Source organism: Phaseolus vulgaris, chromosome 3 (genome assembly GCF_000499845.2).
Source record: "Phaseolus vulgaris cultivar G19833 chromosome 3, P. vulgaris v2.0, whole genome shotgun sequence".
Lineage (NCBI taxonomy): Eukaryota > Viridiplantae > Streptophyta > Magnoliopsida > Fabales > Fabaceae > Phaseolus > Phaseolus vulgaris.
Genome location: NC_023757.2, coordinates 46,341,743 through 46,361,955, shown reverse-complemented (window position 1 = coordinate 46,361,955; position 20,213 = coordinate 46,341,743). Strand labels below are relative to the sequence as shown.

At 26.5% G+C, this 20,213-nt stretch overlaps 1 protein-coding gene across 1 annotated transcript; it reads right to left on the bottom strand.

Moving 5' to 3' along the window:
* Nucleotides 1–13,697: 13,697 nt before the first annotated feature.
* LOC137808186 (transcription factor bHLH18-like) lies at nucleotides 13,698–15,711 on the bottom strand. The gene is made up of 5 exons (XM_068609169.1): nucleotides 15,575–15,711; nucleotides 15,387–15,485; nucleotides 14,787–15,302; nucleotides 14,271–14,675; nucleotides 13,698–14,132 (listed from the first exon to the last, which is right to left on the bottom strand). Exons 2-5 carry the CDS (start codon nucleotides 15,429–15,431, stop codon nucleotides 14,058–14,060), a joined length of 1,041 nt encoding a protein of 346 aa, XP_068465270.1. The 5' UTR covers nucleotides 15,432–15,485; nucleotides 15,575–15,711; the 3' UTR covers nucleotides 13,698–14,057.
* Between the last annotated feature and the right edge of the window lie 4,502 nt (nucleotides 15,712–20,213).

Sequence of the window (20,213 nt, the reverse complement as noted above, 5' to 3'; positions counted from 1 at the left end):
GTTCATAAATGAGAAAAAAAGTGAAGATACTTTAACATCATCAAATTAAAAATATTCACTTCACATCCTTAAATAATAATATTTATTTTATTTTTTAATTTAAAACTCAAATATATATTATTATATTATTAAAGTGGGTTGTGTAGTGTATGTATTTTTTTAAAGTGTCAAACAAAAACTTTCCATGAAAACAAGGTGAGATATGTGATTGCGTTGTTGCATTAAAAGAACACGTGAATAACATGCATTTGACTTGGGGTGTCTTTTTTTGTTTCCAGTTGACCGGCGAATATCCTGGCAAAATCTTCCAGCTATCTCCTTTACTTTCGTGTTTCAATTATCCTTAATTTACTGTTTTTTAAGACAGATCAATTTCTTGTGGGCACATGTTTTAAGGAACTCCAAATGCATTAATTTTACTAAGCATTATCAAGTGAATTACTAAATTTTCAGGATATCGTTTTGCAATACATTTTTTCCTTTCTAATTGTAAGATATTGCTTTGTTTTTATAAAAAAATTAACTATCCCAGGCACTAATCAAAATATGAATAACTATTTTAATTTTTAATTAATTAATGTTATGAATTATATATTTCTCCTTTTTATGAACAATGAAAATTTTAAAAGTTTAATTATTATTATTGTTGTTCTATCTTCATACATTAATTATTTGATGGTAATTTTTAAAATTAATACAATTACATATAAATTTAATATTATTAATTCAATTAACCAACAAACCTTTCTTCATATTTCCATGAAAATAGAAAAAAAAAATTGTCGAAATTAAGAAAATAAAAAATTCATAAGAACTAAAAGACAAACAAATTCAAAGACAGAAAATGACATATATTCCAAGATGATATTTAAACATTAGAGTAAAATTGAATTATAAATAACTTGAAAAATAAAATAAAAACTTGACTAGCATTAACTGTTTTCTCTCTTCTAGTATAACTATCTTACTTCCTCTTTTAAGAGATACAACATTTTTTAAGAATTGTTTCCAATCGCATTTCACCTTTAAAATCTATTTTGGGGTTAGATTTTTTTTTATCACCTCATATTTTCACTACACGAAAATTATGAAATAAAAACTAATTTTTAGTGACAAAAAATAATTAGTTATTGTAGTGACTAAATTAGAGATATTGTAGAGACTAAATTTTTTTTATTTCTAGATTAATTTCTATTATTGTTAAATGGTTTCTAAATTGATATCTAATTAGCAACCAAAGTTTTTGCTACCAAATTTAGAAACTAAATAATTGGTAGTTAAAACCTTGGTAGCTAATTAGTTACTAATTTAGAAACTATTTAACAATAATAAAAACTAATTTAGAAATAAATATGTTTTTTGGTTTTTACAATGGTTTATTATTATAACTAATTACTTTGGTGTCTAAAAATTGGTTTCTATTTCATAATTTTCTTGTAGTGTTTGTATCTCATTCAACTTTAAAAACCCTTATCATCGATTTGGAAAATTGAAATATTTATTTGAGAATAATTTTTCATTTCTTAAAATCTCCGTAGTGACATTTAAAAAAAAAATATTTGTTCACATAAAAAAGTTTTACAGAATTTAAAAGACTATGTATGAATGTTATTAATTATGATATATTATATTTTTCTAAAAGATTTTTATGATTAAGCTTTTGTGCGTTGATTTTTAGTGATTTATACTCTAAGAATTTAAAATATTATAAGAGTTAACAAAAATTTACACTGTAATATAAAAAATATGCATTATTTGATAAATTTCTTTAATGTCATTTTTAATTGAATATTTTTTAATTTTTAATAAATAACAAATAATTTATTTATTTATTTAATAAAATAAATAATTAAACAAATTTCCTGTATTTTAAAATAACTAATTAGTTTCTTATTTAAAAAAACGGTTATATAATTTTAAAAAAAATTATATATAAATATATATTAAATCATATAAATTTTTCATTAATTAATCATACAAATAATGAAAACTATAAAAATAAAAAAATTTATATATTTTAATAATACACATGTGACTAATAATAATAATGATAAAGATTTAGTTTAATCAATAAAAAAATTCAATATTAATATTTAATTATTTTTAACTTCATTTGTTTTGTATTAATCACTACCCATCAACGTCTTCTTGTTTCGACTTTTGGGTTTAAACACATATGTTTAAAATGATGTTGCAATACTGGATAATAAAATTCGTCTATATATTGGTTGAATTGAAAATTATACGTAGTATACATCACATAAATGTATATAGTCTTGAAAAAGAAGAGAAAAGAAACTATATAAGAGAACAAAATGCCTGACAACTAGTAGAAAAGAGAGATTAGTCAAAGTTTAGTTTATGTCAATTTTATATATCTCATTAGTCAAAGCGCAACACGAAATCCATTCATTTTTTTAGAAAATAATTCATTAAAATTTGTTTATTTTCAATTATAATAGACTTTTTATAAGTTGTAGAAAACCTTAATGATACTATTATAATTTATTACATTCCTTGAAAAAATATTAATGATCCTAATTAAATATCACCAAATTTATTTATATCATTTAAAACCATTACTGGAATATAATGTATTTTTATATTAAAATTACTTTCAAAATTACTATAAAAAATTATTAAATATAAACTAATATTAAAGATAAAACATAATTAGTTGTTATATACTAAATTAAATACTATTTTAGAAACTAAAAAAATTATTAATATTTAAATTATTTTTTATTATTGATAAATAATTTTTAAATTAATATATAATTAATTATCAAAATTTTAATTACTAAATTTAAAATATATATAATTAATAATTAAAATTAATATATAAAAACTATTTTTTAAATATGAATTTAATTAAAAATAATTAAATTTATAAGAAACTTAAAATTTATTAAATATTTTTTTATGTAAATACAAGTAAAAAATGATAATACAAAAGTAATAACCAAGTAATCCAAGTTAATAATCAAACTTACAAACTCAACTAGAAATATATAAAAAAAATCAATAAAATACATTTTTAATAAAACAATTAAAAATATTTAAATTTATCGTACATTTACAATTTAATTAAGTTTTTAAAAATTATATATTAAGTGAACTAGATTAAATTCAATCAGAAAGTTTATGAAATGAATACAAATAGATCATACCAACAAAATATTAATTACTTTTGTGAAACTGTGAAAAGTAGAAATAAGAAAAAAAGTTGTGAAATTGTTTTGGATCTAGAAGCATTGACAAAGATTGAACAGTAAAGTAACAGTAACAGTAGGATTCCAGACATGTGATAACTGTATATGCTTGTTGACCCAAAGTACCTGCCGTTGCGAACGGATCATCCCATCTCACTCTCCCTCCCATCAATCGGGAATTGCAACATCTTCTTCAACAACTATTTTCTTTACCCTTTTAAACATCCATTAATTACTACTATTTTTCTTCCTCCATCCCAACTCCAACTGTGTTTACACGTTCATCATTCTGGAGTTTAATTAAATAATTAATTAAGCTTATCAACGAATCAGGAAATGCTGATTTTCCGCTCCTAATTAGCACCTACATATTTTAATTAACCTTCACTGTACCCTTCTGGTTGACAATGTATGTCCACAATAGTAAACAAACTCCTTCTTTTTTACATCTTTCTCTGCGAATCTTTGGTTGCTCTCAAACACGTTTGTCTTTTTCGCTTTCTTTTTCTTGCCCACTTTTCTTTTCTGTATTTTGTTGACAGGTACTCAAATGTTAAAATAAACGCACTTTTGACTCTGAGATTGACAACCACTTCTTTGTTTGAGACCGGAGAAATTGTAAACACTAAAGGCATGCATGGGACATTATCGTTGATTTTGGTAATTTCCAGAGGAGTTATGGGACGAAAAAGGAAGCAGAAGTTATGGGTACGGAAGGTGCAGGGTCCCGCAACATATCTATTATTAAATCTTTTGTTCTTGATTTTTAAGGTCCAAAAGTACGGTAGCGGTGTACGACAATGAGGAGTAGGTGAAATGAAAAAATGTGGGAAAGATGCGTGACACCGCGTAGTAGCAAAACAAGGTCAAGCATGGAGTGCTCAAGATCTTCCACTCGCTTCTGTTGTGTTTTGTGACTATTGTCCAAGAAACCATGAACCAAAAAAACATGGCAATTTTCTGGGCACTTTTTTCATACTCCAGGGTTGATTAGCTTTTCGGTGAGAGTGACAAAGGACTTAAGGTAGGGACAAAAATAAATAACAGAACTGTAAGTAAAAAAAAGTAGGTATGTGTACCTAGGATAAACTGTTTAATGTTATTTAATTTTTTAAACTTTTTTTCTTTACTGATTTGTTTGGATGAGTTTGTGCCCTGTTTATGTGGATTTGTGAATTGAGAAATTATGGACAGTAGTTCTTTTGATGGGGTGAATTGAGGTGATTTAGGAAGAAAGAAAAGGGAGAGGGGAAGGAGGGAGGACCCCTCTCTCTCAAGAGTGTGAAGATTTATGTGGAAATGTAGTTTATTATGTCCAATTAAAACGTTGCCCCCTACATGCGTTGAAGGTGGAGGTGGTTTGTGTTGAAATTTCATGACATTATTTGGTCATGACCAATTAACAATAATTTTGTAATTGGTCATAAATAGAAATCCATGAGTTGAGAATGCTTTGCATTTTGACAGTCTACATAGCATAATTTGGTGTTAAATGAAATTACAAATATTATTCTCTTTATCTTATAATAATAATTACATAAATATATATACTTTCAATTATAAACATTATTCGATATTTGAATCCAATTTTAGAAATATATCAATAAACATAAATATCTAAATTTTTTTTTTTTTAACTAAAAAAAGTTTCAATCTCAGAGATATTGCAGTCAATTAATAAAAATACAATTTTTTTTACATTTTAGCCATATCAATCAATCATATTATTTATAATTTTTTTCACTCAAATCTATTCACATTATTTTTCATTGATCATCCTTATCAAACTATTTCGATAGTGATGACAACAACCTCTTAATATTTTATATATATTATATTAATTTAATTATAAATAAATTAATTTAGCCATACATCTTGGTTATATTTATTTATTTCTTAATTTCAATATAATTTTTAAATGTTTAGTATCATACTTTTAATAAATAAAACAAAAATAAACTTTAAAGTCTTTTTGATTGGGAGTAAATAAAGAAAGTGAGTGAAAACATGTGAGAAATAAAATAAAAATTAAAAGTGATTTATTAAAGAGAAATATAAAAAACTGAAAGAGGGATAAAGTGAAGAATGAAAGTAGATAAGTTGAAAAGTAGTTTACATTCCACCATTTTCAATAATATTTTCATCGTGTACACTACACTAAACTTGAAATGTTCAATAATATTTTCAATAAAATAAATTAAGCCAATTAGATTTTATTGGATCAAATTTTATTATTTTCTTGCAATCCAAAAAAAAATAAAAAAATGAATTGATTCAATTTGGAATGGGATCTTTGAATATACAAATCAGCAAAATTATGTTAAAAAAAGGTACGTTATTCTAACTAAAAATTCATATATAATTTTGTTGTAATTAACTTACATTAAGTAAATAATTATATAAAGAATCCATAATTAATGTTTAATTAAAAAATAATTTATGTTACTGGTTTGGTGCAGGTTTATTAAATTTGTAAATAAAAAATTTAATACTCAACTTTCTGTCTTGCTTGTTGTCGTTGTATCAGCCCAACTTTTTCTCTTAATCCTCCTTTATCACGTGCAAATTCATGACATTCCTCCAAAATGTTATATTTTATTCTATAATATTTTATATTTATTATCATTACTACATTTTTCTTTTTAAAAACTTCAAAAAAAGTATAAACTTTTTGAATTTGTGTAGCAATTGACTTTGGACAATGATTCTTGCTCTGGTCACTGTGTTCGGATGCATAAATAACAATGCAGTAATACTATTTTTTATGCACAGGTTTCGATAGATTTTTTACAAAAAAAAAAGTAAAAATATAAAATAAAATCAATGATGGCTTAAAAGAAATGGAAATATGTTATAATAATTGTTACCAAAAATATTAAAATATAATATTCCAAAAAAAAAACATCCATTAACATCAGAAACAAACTAAAGGTTCAGATTAATACTTCGTAAAATTGATTAGAAACTCTCTCTATTACATAAATCCTTTAATATTTAAAAACTAAATCTCATTTTAAAATAATTTAACTATAATACACTAATAGTAAAATAATTTTTCATTCAATTATAATTATCATGTAAGTTAAAATTGTGGAGTTTTATAATAATTATTTTTAAAATCATATCTAAATATTTATAATTAACTGATTGTGTAATTTTTTTTGAAAGTGTATAAACACGAAACTCCGTTTTTAGATGAATAGAAAGACATAATATAAAATAAATAATATTATATTTCATCATTTAAATTATTTGGCACAGAATAAAAGTTAATAAAACGTGATCGAATACTTTTTTTTCTAATTTAGGAATATAAGATTAAGTATTATTCTAGAAGAAAATATCCAAACAATATTAGATCTTATCAAATTGAACTAGGTTAATTATTGAAATGGTTAAAGTTTTTCCTAAACATGGGAAATTATATAATTAATTTATATTCTATATTCCTACACTATCTATAATATTCTATTAAATATACATATATAATATAATACATTTAATCCAAAACTAAGTGAATGAATTAGTCCTTAATCTCAATATTTTATTCTATTTTAGGCTCATGTAAGTGAGTAATAGGTACATATTAATTATTTCTTTTTTGAAATGTATTTTTAAGTATTGCAGTTTTCTCTCTCTTAATTAATATATATTACTTTTATATTGATTTTGAAAAATAAAATTTATTTCATTAAATTCACTTAAACAAATTATTGAAACCATTTTATTTTTATAAGATATGGGAAATTACACGGCCCAATGTATCCCTGAAAAGGAATTTTCACGTGTTCTGAAGTAAAATGATAAGAATTTATAGTACATATTATCTTACTCCAAAGCCATCAAAGTTAATTTATAATTGGGGATATTTTCTCTTACATTCCATAAAAAATCATACTTACTTTCTTCATTCCGAAATGAAAAAAATAAAATAATGAGAGGGATAAATATTAATGGGGTGTTAACAGTAGAAATTTATATGAAGTGATCTTGATGGGTCCTTTGTTTTTGTTAGTATTGTTGGGCCTAGGTAGCTTTGTTTTGAATAGATGAGGGTAACTTCTTTCTGCTTCCATATTTTCCACCTGCTCCTTGTACTTCCAAAAATACTGAAATTACTCTTTGAAATGGTTTGTTTTCTCAGTTAGTTCTCATTTTTTTTTAATTCTGTAATATGAAATTTGGAAACATTTCAGATTATAAATTTGAGAAGTTAAAATTTATAATATTTTGTATTTCATAATACAAAATTTATATATCAAAATATATAATTTAGACTACAAAATTTTAATATAAGATTATGTAATTTAAAGTATAATATATTCTATTATGGATTGTATAATAAAAATGTAAATCTTGTATTTCAAATTTCACATAGAAAATAATTTTTGTATTTTAAATTATACAATTTAAAATATAAATTTTGTACTTTAAATTTGATAATTAAAAATTTAAATTTATATTTTAGATTGTAAAATTTGAAATAAATAATCTGATGTTGAAAGTACATATATGCTGGAGAAAAACATGAAACTGCCATAGATGAGCTCCTTAGCTCGGTCACCACGGTCTTTTTTATATTTTATCAGATGTGAAATTTTGTGCCCACAAAATTTCTGTATCTTTCTCCTGGTTTTAAGCCACATTGCTGAAAACGAACAAGTTGGTATAATTTATTACTAAGTACAATATTTGTCTTTAACTTAGCATAATTTTTTTTATCAGATGTTGTTGTAATGTGAAGAAAGAAGGAATTGATCAACACCACCCTAAAAAAATACCAACGGTATTGAAGCATAAAAAAAGTATATGTTCATAAAAAGTTAATTAATAGCCGTACTAAAACTAAACTAGTGACTAAAATTACCATATAAGTATAATACATGGATATTAGATGACTAAAATTTTGGGAAAAATAGTGCAGATTTTTTTTTATTTTATTTGAAGGAATACTTTTACGCATAAAATTGTAATATTAGTTTTTCATTGCAATTATTAAGCAAGAAGTCCTTCTATAATTTTTTATTAAAAAAATGGAGGTTTAATTATTTTAGAATAACACGATCTCACACCAATTCTTCCTCATCAAAAGATCAAGTAAGTTCTATTATAAATTGTTAAAACAACTAGCTCCTTCACTTAGTACATGATTACCTGAAATTATACATTATAACTGTTGGCCATATTCGTGAATTCAATAATAAAAGTATTTATTATTTATTTTATTTCATATTATGAGATTAATAAAGGGATATGTTAGAAGGGTATAAACTTTTTTAGGGCAAATTATTTTTTGTGGAGTTTGAAAACTAATTGCACTATTTCGTGAAAACATGTGACAAATAGTACTAAAAGCATGATATCATGTGTTGGTTGACACGAAGTAGATGTCCTTGATCATGACTCCTTGGTTCTTTTGATATGGAGGCATCAATATACTCAATCAATTTTCTAAAGCTGTTCAACACATGAAATTTTCAGTTGTGACAGGAGAATATACCATCAAATAGATTGAGACAAAACCATTAACAAAGATAGCACGCAAAAAGTTAAAAATGTTCTTCCAAAAAAGTATCATATGCCGATTGAGGATCTACACATTTTGTGTTCAACAATGAGATCCAATTTTTGAAGTGTTAAAGGACTCTACACCAACCGCAGAATGAAGATGATATTCATGTAGATGATTAGGAGGAAGTGGAAAATAAGATAATCTTGATGGAAATGAAATAAAGTTTGATCAAACTTAGTGGGTAGTTTAGAGAGTATGTTCGTACCACAAAAGACTACATTTGACATTATATATATGATATTTTTTTATGAGATTTTTATATTAATTAGATATAAAGATATTTTATAGTATACAAATGTAAATCTTTATAAAATTAAGTTAAAATTTAACTTTTTAATAAATTCATCCTATTTTTTTTAACCTTTTTTAAGTCGAAATAGATTTATGTATCAATCTAAACATGTTAAGAGAAAAAAAGAAAGATTGCAAGAGTATGAGTTTGTCTCTAAAGAAAATACTAGTCAAAATAAAACACTAAAAGTCCCGAGACTATGACGAGTTCAACCAAACCATGTATTTGAGATAATACACCTATTGGGAGCAAGACAATAAATGCTTTAACAATTTGAAATTACAATTCAACTTTTTTTTTTAATTATAAGTGTAAGTGTAAGCAAATCATGAAATAAAAACTAATTTTAGAAACAAAAATAATTAGTTGTCATAGTGACTAAATTAGAGAACATTTTAAAAATTAAAAAAAAAAAAGTTTCTAAATAGGTATCTTATTAGCTACCAAGGTTTTTGCTACCAAATTTAGAATCTAAATAATTGGTAGTTAAAACCTTCGTAACTAATTAGATACCAATTTAGAAACTATTTAATAATAATATAAACTAATTTAGAAACCATTTTTTTTAGTTTCTAAAACGGGGCTGGCCGCGCGGCCCACTGGTAAAAAGTGCAGGACTGGCTCACCTTTTCAATCCGCTAACTCGCGGCCCGCGCAGGTCAGCAGCGGGGTGGGCTGGTCTGCAAACCCGCAAACCAAAAAAAAATTGACTTTGGCAGTATGGAGTACATGTTTTGTTTTTCTTCATTTTTCATTTTGGCGTAGAAAATTACAAGGGTCATTGGAGTTATAATTTCCTTAAGACTCCTTTTTGGTCTAGTTTTAGGGATGAAAATACATATATGATATTTTTAATGTAATTTGAAATAAATAATAGTGGATATGTTAGGTAGTGAGTAAGTCAAGAATATTGAAAGATTGATACTTAGATTATCTAACATTCAATTAATGTTTATTACTGTATTAATCCTAGTGCCTTTGCTTTTTATGACAATTTTTCAAGAGAAAAAAAATCATTGAATTCCTAAAAAAAAAAGATTTGAATGCGAGCCAACCCTTATGCGGAGCGGGACAGAAAGTCTAGCCCGCACTCACTTTGCGGAGCAGGCCAAGTGCAGGACGGTCTATGCGGAGAGGGCTGACCCGCTTTGCCATTCCTAGTCACTATAACAACTAATTATTTTTTGTATCTAAAATTAGTTTTTATTTCATTATTTTCTTGTAGTGTATGTAGGTTATATTTACTAATATGTTTTTTCTAATGTTGTGGAACTTGACTTTTTTTTTTGTTTGGTTAAGTGGTTTTGGTTAACTTGTTTTGGTTTGTTAATTTAATATGGTTTAATGTCAACCCCATAAAATCGACTCATAAGGTTGAGATTTGCACCCACTATATACAATGAAAAGTTTTAATCTCTAGTCGATGTGAGATCTCCAAAAGTATACCTGGTTAACAAATATTAGTAAATAAATCTTGTTTTTGGGGTAGCTCAATTTGTTTACGTTGACTTTGGATTAGGTGGATTTTGGTTGGTACTGTTTTAGCCATGCTAATTTGCTTTAGATTATTAGTCACTTTTCTCTTATATTGTTTTGATAATCTGATAAAGGTAATGATCTTCAACAATGTTTTAACTTAATGAATTTTAGTCATGCTAATTCAAAACAACCATCACTGTTTGACCAATAATAACGACTATAATTTCTAAATGGTTTCAACATGTTTATTAACAATTTATCATTAATAGAAAATACAGAATAATAAGAAAAAGATAAAACAAAAAGGGATTTTTTTTTCTCTATTGATTTCTAAAGAACTAAGATAATGTATTTATATTGAAGTAATAATTGAGAGTAAAAACATAAATTGTGTAAAGAATATATATTAGATTACAAAAGTTTGTGGAGATTCTATAAGATCAATTTTAGGTGTCTCCTCGTCATTGCAACAACCAGAAATTGATTTAGTCACCACCTAGATGTACAAAATGCCTTCTTACATGATATATTGCATGAAATTAGTTACATGGACTTGTCATCGGGCATCATCGACAGGGAAAAACATTGTAAGTTGACTCAACAAATCCCTTTATGGTCTCAAACAGGCATCCCGAACATGGTTTTCAACATTTTCTCATGTGATTAAAAACTTAGGATTTCAACCGTCCATTACTCCCTATTCAGAAGATAGAATAACTCATCATTTACTGCCATGTTAATTTATGTGGATGATATTTTTTGACAGGAAATCATTTGAGAGAAATTCAACGTGTTAAAGACCGTCTATTACAATTATGCATTAAAGATATTAGAGACTTAAAATATTTTCTAGGGATTGAATTTTCCTATTCCAAAGCTGGTATTTACATGTCCCAAAGAAAATATATGCTTGATATTTTGCAGGATACGGGACTCACAGGTTCTCGTCAAAACAAATTTCCAATGGAGCAATACCTAAAACTCACACTAGACGAAGAAGAGTTATTAAAGGATCCAGTCAAATACAGACAACTGATATGCCTCACAATTACTCAGCCTGACATAACATTTTCGATTCGGACCCTAAGTCAATATATACAGACTACATCAAAGGATCACCGAGACAAGTATTACTATTGCCATCCTAGAATAATCTGACATTGATAGCTTATTGTGACTCAGACTGGGGAGATTTCAACAGTCCAATACTCCCTATTCAGAAGATAGAATAACTCATCATTTACTGCCCTGTTAATTTATGTGGATGATATTCTTTTGACAGAAATGATTTGATAGAAATTCAGCGTGTTAAAGACTGTCTATCATTAAAGATCTTAGAGACTTAAAATATTTTCTAGAGATTGAATTTTCCTATTCCAAAGCTGGTACATGTCCCACGCTTGATATTTTGCAGGTGCTCGTCCAAACAAATTTCCAATGAAGCAATACCTAAAACTCACACTACACGATGGAGGGTTATTAAAGGATCCAGTCAAATACAGGCGACTCGTGGGACGACTGATATGCCTCACGATTACTCAGCCTGACATAGCATTTTCGGTTCGGACCCTAAGTCAATATATACAGACTAGGATGATCGGGACAAGGATTGTTATTGCCATCCTAGAACAATCTGACATTGATAGCTTATTGCGATTCAGACTGGGGAGGTTGTCAGACAACTCAGATATCAGTATCTGGGTATTGCATTTTTCTTGATTATTCTATTATCTCTCATGGAAGTAAAAAAAACAGACAAACGTATCAAGATCATCAGCGGAAGCAGAATACCACGCCATGACCAATACTTGTTTGATGATAGTTTGGTTGCGATATCTGTTGTAGGATTTAAAGGTGTCATGTAACTTGTCAGTTCAACTTTTTTGTGACAATCAAACAACATTACATATAACCCAGTATTTCATGAACGCAGAATACACATTGAGATAGACTGCCACATTGTGCGAGAAAAATTACAAGCCAGATAATCAGTCCTTCATATGTACTGACACAGTATATTTATATTTTTAAACGAAGGCACTGGACAAAGAACAGTTTTTGACGTTACGACACAAGTTGGGTTCAAAACACTTCACCTACCAACTTGAGCGAGTATTAAGGAAATTAATAATGATCAAATTATATGTAATTATGTATGCAACATTGTACGATATTGTATCCAATTATATGCAATTAATTTAATAATTATAGGATCCTACCTAATTAGATTGTAATTTGGAGAGAGAAACTCCTACACTATATATAAAAACATATTCTTTCTTCTTATATCTACGATTATGTCAATTATGTGTAAATGTGAAACACCTATAAGTAAGTTTCGACTTAAGTCTTTGAGTTATCTATACTAAACACATTATCTAATTATGTAAGAGAGAGTTCATTTGGTTGAATAAATTTGATCTAATAAAAAAAAACTCGTAAATGAGTTCAATTAAATCGAGTTATGTGATCAAATATCTGAATCAATAAACAACATTCCTTCTCATCATATGAACTATTTTATATTAAGTTTTTTCTCATCTCTCTTTATTCTATCTTTATCACCTTTACAAATAATTTTACTCCAAGTATTAGCTAGTTATAGAATCAAAATAGAAATGTTTCATTTAATAATGTAAAATCTATTCTTAAGGAATATTATGTTTTTATTTCATTGTTAGGTCAAGACTATTTAAAAGATAACCAACCTTTTCAACCATTTTCAATTCATCAATCTAAACCACTCATTAAATATTACGATATCCAACAACATTCACATGATGGCTCACCAGTGGACCAGAGATTCCTTTGTGCACCAAGCTACGTGCGATGAAACAAGCTCTTCGCTATTTAAAACTTAATTTGGTAAAACATGGGAAGTGGTCCCCTTTGTTGGTCTTTAACCACTACACCAGTCGTACTACTGAAATCCCAGTTCAAAAAACTAGTAGCGAAAAGTAATATAATTCTACAACTTCTCTTACTGCATTCAAGTCAGTTCAAAACACTAGTAGAGAAAAATAATATAATTCTACAAGTTTGCTGAGTAGCTGTTTGTTATTTAGTAATGATGAATAAAATTTCAACAAGCAACTTATTTATGATAAGACTAGATTAAAATTACTAAAATTAAAGGACATGGTTTAGTATCAAGTATCGTGAATATTAGGTACTAAATAGGAAATAACAGTTATGAAGAGCGAAAACAAAATAGTAAGGGAAGTTATAAAATGCATAGTTTCCGAGGCTACGAGCCTTTTGCGACAAGTTAAATCCCATTTTCCCATAATGGACCACGCTGCTTTATTGTTCGTCCGCTACGCCATTACCTCTCTCTCTAACCGGTTCAGCTTAGTGCATGTACCAACTGATTCTAGTTATCTTTATTTCTAAGTTCTATATATGAAAGCTTACAACAAAGATTACATTTACTAGGATATTTAATACACTGAATTCCTGGTCCTTACTGCAGCCAACTATTGTGCATTGTCATACTCATCCTCTACATAAACTGCATCAGTCCTACTCTCAGATTTCCAGCCAGTTCCTTCACGCTCATCTTGAATTCATCCTCCATCTGCCATCAATTTAAACAAACCAACGCTCATTAACATTCACACCTATCTTTTGTGAAATTTCAGACATCTTTCTGAAAAATCCATTAAGGTTCTTTAACCTTGTGCAATTATTTTTAATAATAACAATAATAAAGTACCTCGGCCACGATGGTTGTGTCGAGAACTGAGGAACCGAAAGATAAGGCGCTGCTATTGATGACTGAGAGATGAAGTTTCTCTATCTCTCTAAAAATGTTCACCAGCACTACCTTTTCTTTCTCGCAGAGGATTCGAATCAGCACGTTCTTCTTTGACACCCTTGCTTCTACTTCTGGCAGTGACAGATTTGTTTTGGATGAGGGGTCATCAGAATTTCCCAACTCACAGGAATTTGACGAAGTGTCTGAGACATCCTCGTCCGCAGTAGCACAAACCTGAGATTTCTTCCCTCGCATCACCGGTTCCTGGCTTTTCCTTTTGCCCTGCTCCTCCATCACTTTTACTTTTTCCTTCAGCTCCTTCACGTACCTTATAGCTTCCCCCAATACAGATACCTTGTCCATCTTCAAACAAATTACCATTCTTTAGTACCATAATACAATATGTATTTACCTGTTTGAGTAATATGATTTCAAAACATTAAATGGTTATTTCACTACAAAGAAAAAGTGAACCTTTTTGAGGTCTGGAATAAGGGCTGAGAGGGCTATGAACTGCTGGCTAATTTTTTCTCTCCTCATTCTCTCGGCGATTATGTGATCTTGTGTGTGATGAGAAGATCTGGCTGATGAGCCCGTCTTCTTGCTCTCCTGAGTAACACGTTTTGGTTCATTCTTTGAAGGCAGAGCTATCCCACGATTAACCTTGGTTTCTGGCTTTACAAGCGATTCAACCTTTGCTGTTGGTGGATTTGTGTTGTCAAAGGAAAGAATATAGGAGGAGGGTGTGGAAGCTTTCTTTTGTGAGAGTTGGTCTGTTTTGGCAGAGTTTGAAGTGCATGTCTTCTTGAGTAACTTCAAAGGCCTCTCTTCTATGCCACTCTCAGTGACTGAAGAGTGACTCTCCTGGGAAAATGAACTCTGCGGGTTCTCTTCTAAAGCAGTGGCTATATCACAAGGAGATGCTAAACTTCCAATCATATCCTCCACCTTTATGTCTGATTGACTGATGAAACTGTAATCATCTGGTTCCTGGAACAATGTAGTGAAAATTAAGCAAAAAGTTCAAGCATGTAAGCATTAATAATAACAATAGTTATAATAATATGACTTTACCATATCGCAGAGCCAACTAGTCCATGATTCCTCCATTGAGGTCATGGTATTGCAAATTTTATTTCAGTTTCTGCAAGCACGATGAGAGTACTAATGATCCTGAAAGTAGGAAGTAAAACAAATGCTGGTCATGTAAATATTCTTTCGTTCATATATACCTTCAAAGAGAAACACGAGATCTCAATTACCTCTTCTAGCAATAGCTGAATGGTTGAACGCGAACCCAATTTAGGGAAAAAAATCACAAGTTGGGTCGTTTAGATTTATAGAGGGTAGCACCCCATCAGCACGCATGCGCAGATTCTACAATTTTCAGACATAGTTTATTACGTGTCCAAAACTGCTTGTTCCACATGCTAATTTACCAATATGTCTGAGCTTGAGTCTTTTGACACCTTAACCTGTTCAGGGTGAATCACCCAAAGAATAATGCTACCCATACACATTTTACCTACATGCACATTTTACCTGCATGTCATTTTTGTACCTACGATATTTTACTCTGTGGTTAGTTATTATTTAAACTTTTTTTGTGGTTAATTATTATTATTATTATTTTTTTATCTCCGTATTACGATTAATCATTAAATTTATATTTGAAATATTATTTATTTTGGATACTAGAATTCAACTAAGATTTTGTTATTAAAAGTGTATCGGAATTTAAGAAAGTAAGTTATATTTAAATTACATTCAATTAAGATGAGTGAACAAAGTTTTCTCTTTTGGAACCGTTTTTTCATTCTTCCAAGACAAAAGAGAGTTGTTTCTTAAATAACTTTTTTATACATATGAGGTATTATGCATTTTAGAATTTATATATTTGTCACTAAATATTTTAAAAGATTAAGAAATGAAGCTCTATTTAAATTATCATTTATTTCAAATTTTAAGTAATGTGAAATTATTTATCTATTAGAACAAGTTTAACTAGTCAAGAAAAATGATGATTTGTTTTTATAGTCATTTTCTCATTCTCGCATAGTTAATGTTCTGAGCTTAAATTTATGAAGATAGAATTATTTAGATAAATAATCACATATAACACATTGTCCAACCTTAAAACTTTGTTACATATTTATCCTGAAAAGACACATAAAAAAATTAAAGAAAAAAATATTTATTTAAATTGATTTTAATCTCTAACTTGTTAAAGATGTTATTAGTTTACTTTTATATTAAAAATACAGTACTATAATATATGTTTGATATTATAGTTAATCAGAAAAAACATATTTATTATCAGGATGTGCATTAGGTTTGAATATTAAATAATTTAAAAGTTATTATTAGCAATTTCTTATTGACATAAAATATGTTTTAAGGTGCCGAAAAAACAGGATTTTTGTACAAAACAATTTAAGTTCTTAATTAAAAAAATATTCTTTGTCACCTATTAAAGTCACGAGTGTGATGAAAGTCATCACTCACATGGCACTAGGGATAAACTAGTTTATATATATATATATATATATATAAGAATTAAACAAAAAAATGTTATTATATTACAAAATTTAAAAATAATATATTTATATACACATAAAACATTTTTTGTTACAAGTCATGTGAAGATTAAAGAAAATGACAACAAATATTATAATTAAAATGTCAATTTAAAAAAAACATTGTATTTGCGTGAACCTCCAACACATTAAATCTCTGTAATTTTCCTGAAGGATTCCGATTTTACAATTAACTTAAGAGAAGCAGAAGTGATGAAAAAATATATATAAAAAAAAGTGAATTATATACGTGATGTGTGATTTGTCTAATCTAAGTACGCATTTACTTTTTCTTATTTTATTTTTTTTATATATATTTTTCACTGTATAACTCTTGTTGTATTCATAATTGTTTTTTTATTTTTTTCACACAATCACCCTGAAAGGCCTCAGTTGACGGATTTTTGTCGTAAAAATTAGGAAAACCGTAAATGAGAAATATTTAAAGGTAGTTACTGTAAATGAGAAGTAGTTTATTAGTGTTGGAGATCCCACCTCAACTAGAGATAATGACATTTTATAATATATAAATGGGTGCAAATCTCATCTTGTTGAGACGGTTGAGTTAGACTTAAAGTCCACTCTATAATAGTTAGTACTATAAATATTTGCATTTGGGATTAGTTTGAAGTAGGTATGGGAAACTAGGGAAATAACATTACATTTGTAGAGAAATTGCAGCTTTTAGATCTAAAAAGTTGTTCCCATTCATAATTTCACCACTAAACACACATTAGATTAGATGATGATGATTTGTATATTAATTTTATTTATCAGAACGGTGTTTTGGAAGAAGCATTAAAATAATATACTAATAATAAAATCTATTATTATAAATATATAGATTAAATATATTTTTCGTATTCCTGTATTATAGCACAAATATATTTTTAGTGTAAACTTTAAACTATCCAAATATTTATAATAAAGAAAAATTTATTTCAATCATTTTTATATTGTAAATATATTGATGATTTTTAATCCTAAATATATTATATAAATATAAAATTAGTGTAAAAAACATCTTATTATCTAAAATTGATAAAAAAAAATCAATTATGTTATAATACTTAAAAAGATATTTAATCCTAAATATATTATATAAGTATAAAATCACGGTCAAAATTACAACTGTCACAACACCCATATTTTAAACTAGTAAATACTATAATTTTAAAATGTTGTAATTTCGATGATAAAAACCAATTTAATATGTCAATAATGGTGTATTATAATGTCATTATTTACATAATTATATATTATATCTTTAACTATTATTATTATAATAAGTTATATGGAAATATCATGACGCTTTCAGTTCTTCGTAATTTCGAAAATAAATGTTTTATATATTTAAAATTAATAAGTTGATTTGTCATAAATAATTATTTTTAAAAAATGTATTTTATAATTAAATATGATAGTTGAAAATGTTACGATAGAGTATGAAAGAAATTCACAAATTTATATTTAAAATATTTAACCAATCAAATTCCTCACTTCAACTTAAAAAAACATAAACAATTTATTTACTTATAATAGAGAAAACACAAATATTTTTGTCAAATAAAAAATATCAATATTTAAGTTTTCTAAAATAGCTTTAAATTACATAATCTAAATTAATAGGTACTAGAAACGTACAAATGTACTTAATTAGTTTTGTTTTAATTTTTAACTCAATGATAAGTGAGTCATCTTACAATTAGATTATTGTTTTGAAAAAATTATTGTAGATTTCATTAATTATCTCGTGGGAAGTAGAGATGATAAAGAAGATATATTCATATTTTCAGTCACCAGTCCTGTCTCCACACTTCTTTAAATAAATAAAAAAATAGTTTAAAGCTTAATTTGTTTGTAATATATTATATATGAAAGATGTAAATATACAATAGTAAGTTAAATCATTAACACTTACCAATTAAACTTCCATTATTAATTTTAAGGAGTAATTTAACATATAAAGTAGTACTCTTTTTAATTTATTAAATTAGATATGTTAATTTACCAATATATAGAATATTTACAGGATTAAATATGTTTCTAATATATATATATATATATATATATATATATATTAAAATAAAAAAAATAAAAAAAATACTAAAACAACTAGTATAGTAGGCAAAAAAATTTAGTCTACATAATCATGGTATGTCTGATAGATCCGTTTATCCTATCACATCCTTCCTAAATTAAACGATCTCATACTACTCCATCCAACTTAAATCTTATTTAAACTCTAAATCATAAATTTTAAACCCTAAATTTGTCAATCATTTAATTATATACTTAATGAACAAAATACAAAATAACCAACAATTACATCACTTAAATGTTCACGAAATATGTGTACTAAAAGTGTTTGTATTTGAGTTTTAGGAGTTGTAGGTTCATTTTTTTTATAGGTAACATCTCAAAAGTTATAATTCAATATTTTTCAACTACCAATACATTAAATTATATTATTTTTTATTTATTTTTTAATATTATAAGACTTGCTATCAATAAGGTTAAAAGAATTTTAATAAAATAAAAACATATCTCTTAAAAAAAATTCTGACAATAATAATGTCCTAAGGTTAAAATAAATAAAAATTAAAATAATAATTTTAGTATAAATAAGCGGAAAAGCTTCACTGAAGGAGGTAGACCTGATAGAAGAAGACAGAAGAAGAGAAAGACAAAAAGATGAGAGATGAAGAAATGGAGAAAGAGATAAAAAAAAATTAAAATATAATTACATTATATCATCTATAATTACCAATACCCCGAAAGAAGACATTACCACCTTATTTATTTTATAACTATTTTTACTCAATATTCCTAACATTATTGTATTTATATATTTATTTATTTTATAATAATTATCTTTGATAACTTGAGTGTTTCTAATTTTATTTTATTTATTTATTTTTTAATTAATTTAAAAAATGGAGTGCCTCTAACCTTATTTTATTTATTAAAGTATTCTTAACTTTATTATATTTTATAGTTATATTTCCTAAATAAGGTATTCTTAACCTCATTAAATTTTATGTATTAATTGATGGAGTTCTGTACCCCTATCCTATTTAATCTTTTTTAGTTATTTGATATGTTAATATATTTTTATTTATTTCTTAATATTAATTTCTACTATTTTTATTTTTATTTTATTATAAATAAATATTTTTTATCGTTCTCATCATAATTATTTATATTTTATATTTTTATATACAAAATACAAATAATAAATAATAAATATTTGATGAAATTGTAATTAGAAAAATTTGAATGAGTATAGAAATAATCTTATATGATTGATTATGATAAAACTCAT

Coding starts and splice junctions, on each gene's coding strand:
- LOC137808186 (XM_068609169.1), bottom strand. CDS start 15,431: ATGACCTCAATGGAGGAATCATGGACTAGTTGGCTCTGCGATATG. Junction 15,303..15,386: donor CTAGTTGGCTCTGCGATATG/GTAAAGTCATAT, acceptor ACATTGTTCCAG/GAACCAGATGATTACAGTTT. Junction 14,676..14,786: donor TTATTCCAGACCTCAAAAAG/GTTCACTTTTTC, acceptor ATTTGTTTGAAG/ATGGACAAGGTATCTGTATT.